The 3,437-nt window shown below is 34.9% G+C and overlaps 1 protein-coding gene across 1 annotated transcript in view; it reads right to left on the reverse strand.

Annotated features, from left to right (window-relative positions):
* Nucleotides 1–1,312, reverse strand: part of LOC120356055 (dynein assembly factor with WDR repeat domains 1-like) — a 5,200-nt gene extending 3,888 nt beyond the window's left edge. Inside the window, exon 1 of the mRNA XM_039444849.1 lies at nt 1,202–1,312. Coding sequence (XP_039300783.1) covers nt 1,202–1,240 — 39 coding nt within the window. The 5' untranslated portion in view covers nt 1,241–1,312. The remainder of the gene's footprint in view (nt 1–1,201) is intronic.
* Between the last annotated feature and the right edge of the window lie 2,125 nt (nt 1,313–3,437).

The following is a 3,437-nucleotide window of genomic DNA, read 5'->3' on the forward strand; positions in this document are numbered from 1 at the left end:
AAAAATTAATTAATTCTGAACACCGAAGACAGCACAATTATTCGAAACAAAGCAATGTCTTTAGAGCATGTAAGTCTTTAACCTGAAGCCGCACTGCTGGATGGTTACACAAAGAAGAGTCATTTTGTTTTTAGTCTGGGCGTTTAGAATAAAATACATGGGCGGTTATGGAGCAGCACACACTCTCGTCTACTATCTGCCGACGGATGACGGAATGATTATAACAGCTGATTTTTATTTCTGTATGAGGCCAGCTCACAATCTTCTTCCATAAGGATTACATGTAAACTTTGAAGGACCGTAGGAAAGAATCCTGAAGTTGGATTATAAATTTGATAGGTCATAAACCTGGTCCTGAACATAACGAACACAACTGAAAAAGTCATCAAATTCGGTGCACACATAAAAAAGTTATTGAATGTCAAAATTTGAGGCTCGATTTTTATTTATATAGATAATTATTTTTTAAGGCTGATGTTAGCATCAAAACCATACGATTGAATGAATGAATAAGAAAAATATCATAAGAAGATATTCCATGGTATGGGGCGTTTATGTTACAAATTTCACTGTCAACTCGAGCCGATAGTCCTAGTATGTAGTTATTTTTCGTGAAGCTATGTGACACTGGTAGTCTCTCATACTGTGCCGTATAATAAGGTGATAAATACTCACTAAAGACTGAGAAAAAATAGCATAAGAAGGTATCCCATGATTTTAGGCGTTTATGTTCCAAAATTCACTGTCAACTCGAGCTGATAGTCCTTGTAGTTATTTTTCGTGAAGATATGTGACGCTGGTAGGTAGTCTCTCATACTGTGGTGTTCTTACACTCTCACCCCAACAAAACAGTACGTAATAATAGACAGTAGTCGACAGTAATCGGCTTGAGTTAACAGTGAAATTCTGAGCATAAACGACCTATACCATGGGATATTGAATGAAAAAGACTAAGAAATTGATAATCTCTTTAAATGTTTTGATAATCTCTAATAAACTAATCAAGTTTATTGATTGACAATGGTGTAATAACCGAAACCGGTCTTTCTAATTATCAATAAATCAGTGGTTTTTTGACAATTTCTTAGTCTTTTTCATTCAATATGAATAATTACCACAATATCAACTTCTCAACTACACAAAAAGTATACCATGGGATTTATAATTATGCTATATTTTCTCTAAGCTATAGAGTACCTACCTTGGACACTTCTTGAGTGTGGCCTCGAAGGGTAGCCATAAGGCGCGGATCACCGCATATGTTCCAAATGTTGGCCGTGCAGTCACTGCTCGCCGAAGCAAGATGGCGGCCTCGATGGTCCAGGCATACGTCAAGCACCTTGAAACATGAATTCAAATTAATGAATAATAGGGTAATAAATCAACAAGAAAAAAGAATGATAGATACAATGGTATGGGTAAAACTGATAGAATTTACACTATGAACAGAGAATAGAATCTGCACCATGTACAAAGATAGAATTTGTACTATGTATTGTGCTCACTATAACCTTAGTGTCCTGATTTTTTCATCTAATACCATGTTAGATATTGAATAAATAATAGACTACTTTTCATATCAACCAACCATCTTTATTTTAATACATTCAAGACTAAACTGTTATTAACGTTCTGGTAACTAATTGGAATCATATAATAAATATCATCTGTAACATCTCCCTCTTTAAGACTTTTTGGGTATTGGTCTGTGTGTGTGTGTGTGTGAGTGTGTGTGTGTGTGTGTTGTGTGTGTGTGTGTGTGTGTGTTGTGTGTGTGTGTGTGTGTGTGTGTGTGTGTGTGTGGTGTATGTGCGTCTGTGTACACGATATCTCATCTCTCAAAAATTAACGGAATGACTTGAAATTTGGAACTTAAGGTCCTCACACCATAAGGATCCGACACGAAAATTTTCGATCAAATGCAATTCAAGATGGCGGCTAAAATGGCAAAAATGTTGTGAAAAACAGGGTTTTTCGCGATTTTCTCGAAAACGGCTCCAACGATTTTGATCAAATTCATATCTAGAAGAGTCATTGATAATCTCTATCAACTGCCACAAGTCCCATATCTGTAAAAAATTCAGGAACACTGCACCATCTATGCAAAGCTTGATTTTAGATTCTCAATTATCAGGCTACAGATACAATTTAAACAAAAAAATTCAAGTGGAAAAGATAGAGCATAAAAATTTCTACAATTAAAGTTTCGTAGCATTTTCACCTAAAATTGAAAATGAGCTCGAAATTCGAGAAAATAAGATTATTCAATTGCAAACTGTTGATTCTATTAAATCATTCACTATGAAGAGATAGCAGACTTCGTGTGTCTGCAGCGCTATTGTCCTGTCACCAGCTGGCTCAGGTCTTAGAAAAGTAGACTTGAGATGCGCGGGAATACTAGCGTCAGTTGATCAATTTTCATAACGGCAAGGAAAGTTGTGTGAGTGCACCACACCAGATTTTTATTTTTCGTATATGAATTGTATTTCTTCGCTGAACACCGCCATTATTGTTTCTAACCAGGAATGAACGTGGTTGTGGTAATTTCTCAATTATTCTTCCTTTTTCTCATTCTTTGTTATGAATATTCTGCATATATATCTCCTCTCCAACTACAAAATCTTCGGTGTTTTTAGATACATTACGATCATAGTAAAGTTTTTGAATCGATTGATTCTTTGCCATCTCTATATACGGCGAAGTGGAACTACCCTTGGGTCCCCCACCATTCAAAGCCATACGCTAATAATAATAATGTACAGAGATATTGTGGAATTTATCCATAATTAAGATGTAATAAAAATTATATTGTCAGTTCCACAAAATCTATTTGAAACTTAAGTTTGGCTCAAATAAATTATGTGGAACTGACAATATCGTTTTTATTTCACTTGCTGATAGTTGCAGTGATAGTAGTTTTAATTTTTCTGCTTAAAATTTCAAGTTTATTTTCAATATTATTCAAACTTTCGGATTGTTTAGTGTTATTTCCGGCTCTTATCAACCCTTCGAAATTCAAAATTCATCAGTCATATCTCGAATACGTATTCTCTGAGTGTTAATCTTTGGTGAAAACAGAAATTTTAAACTTAACCTCACTTTGGACTATTATGTGCCAAAATCAAGGAATTGAAGAAGTTTTGGGCAATTGCCTGTTTTCTCTCTTCAAATATCGTGTTGTGACTGTTCTAATAAATAAATAAAAATCGAATTTTGAAACCCTTTTTTTTTAAGTGGTGATCCAAGCACACGTACATATTTTATGATGCCTAGTCCACAGGCATAGAGAAACAATGGCGTAAGTAGATATCCCATGGTATAGGGAATTTATGTCGCAACTTTTACTGTTATCTCAAGCCGATTACTGTCGATTATTATCAATTTTTACTGTTTTGTTGGGTGATAGTGTATGAACGGCACAATTTGAGAGACTACCA

Source organism: Nilaparvata lugens, unplaced genomic scaffold (assembly GCF_014356525.2).
Source record: "Nilaparvata lugens isolate BPH unplaced genomic scaffold, ASM1435652v1 scaffold5652, whole genome shotgun sequence".
NCBI lineage: Eukaryota > Metazoa > Arthropoda > Insecta > Hemiptera > Delphacidae > Nilaparvata > Nilaparvata lugens.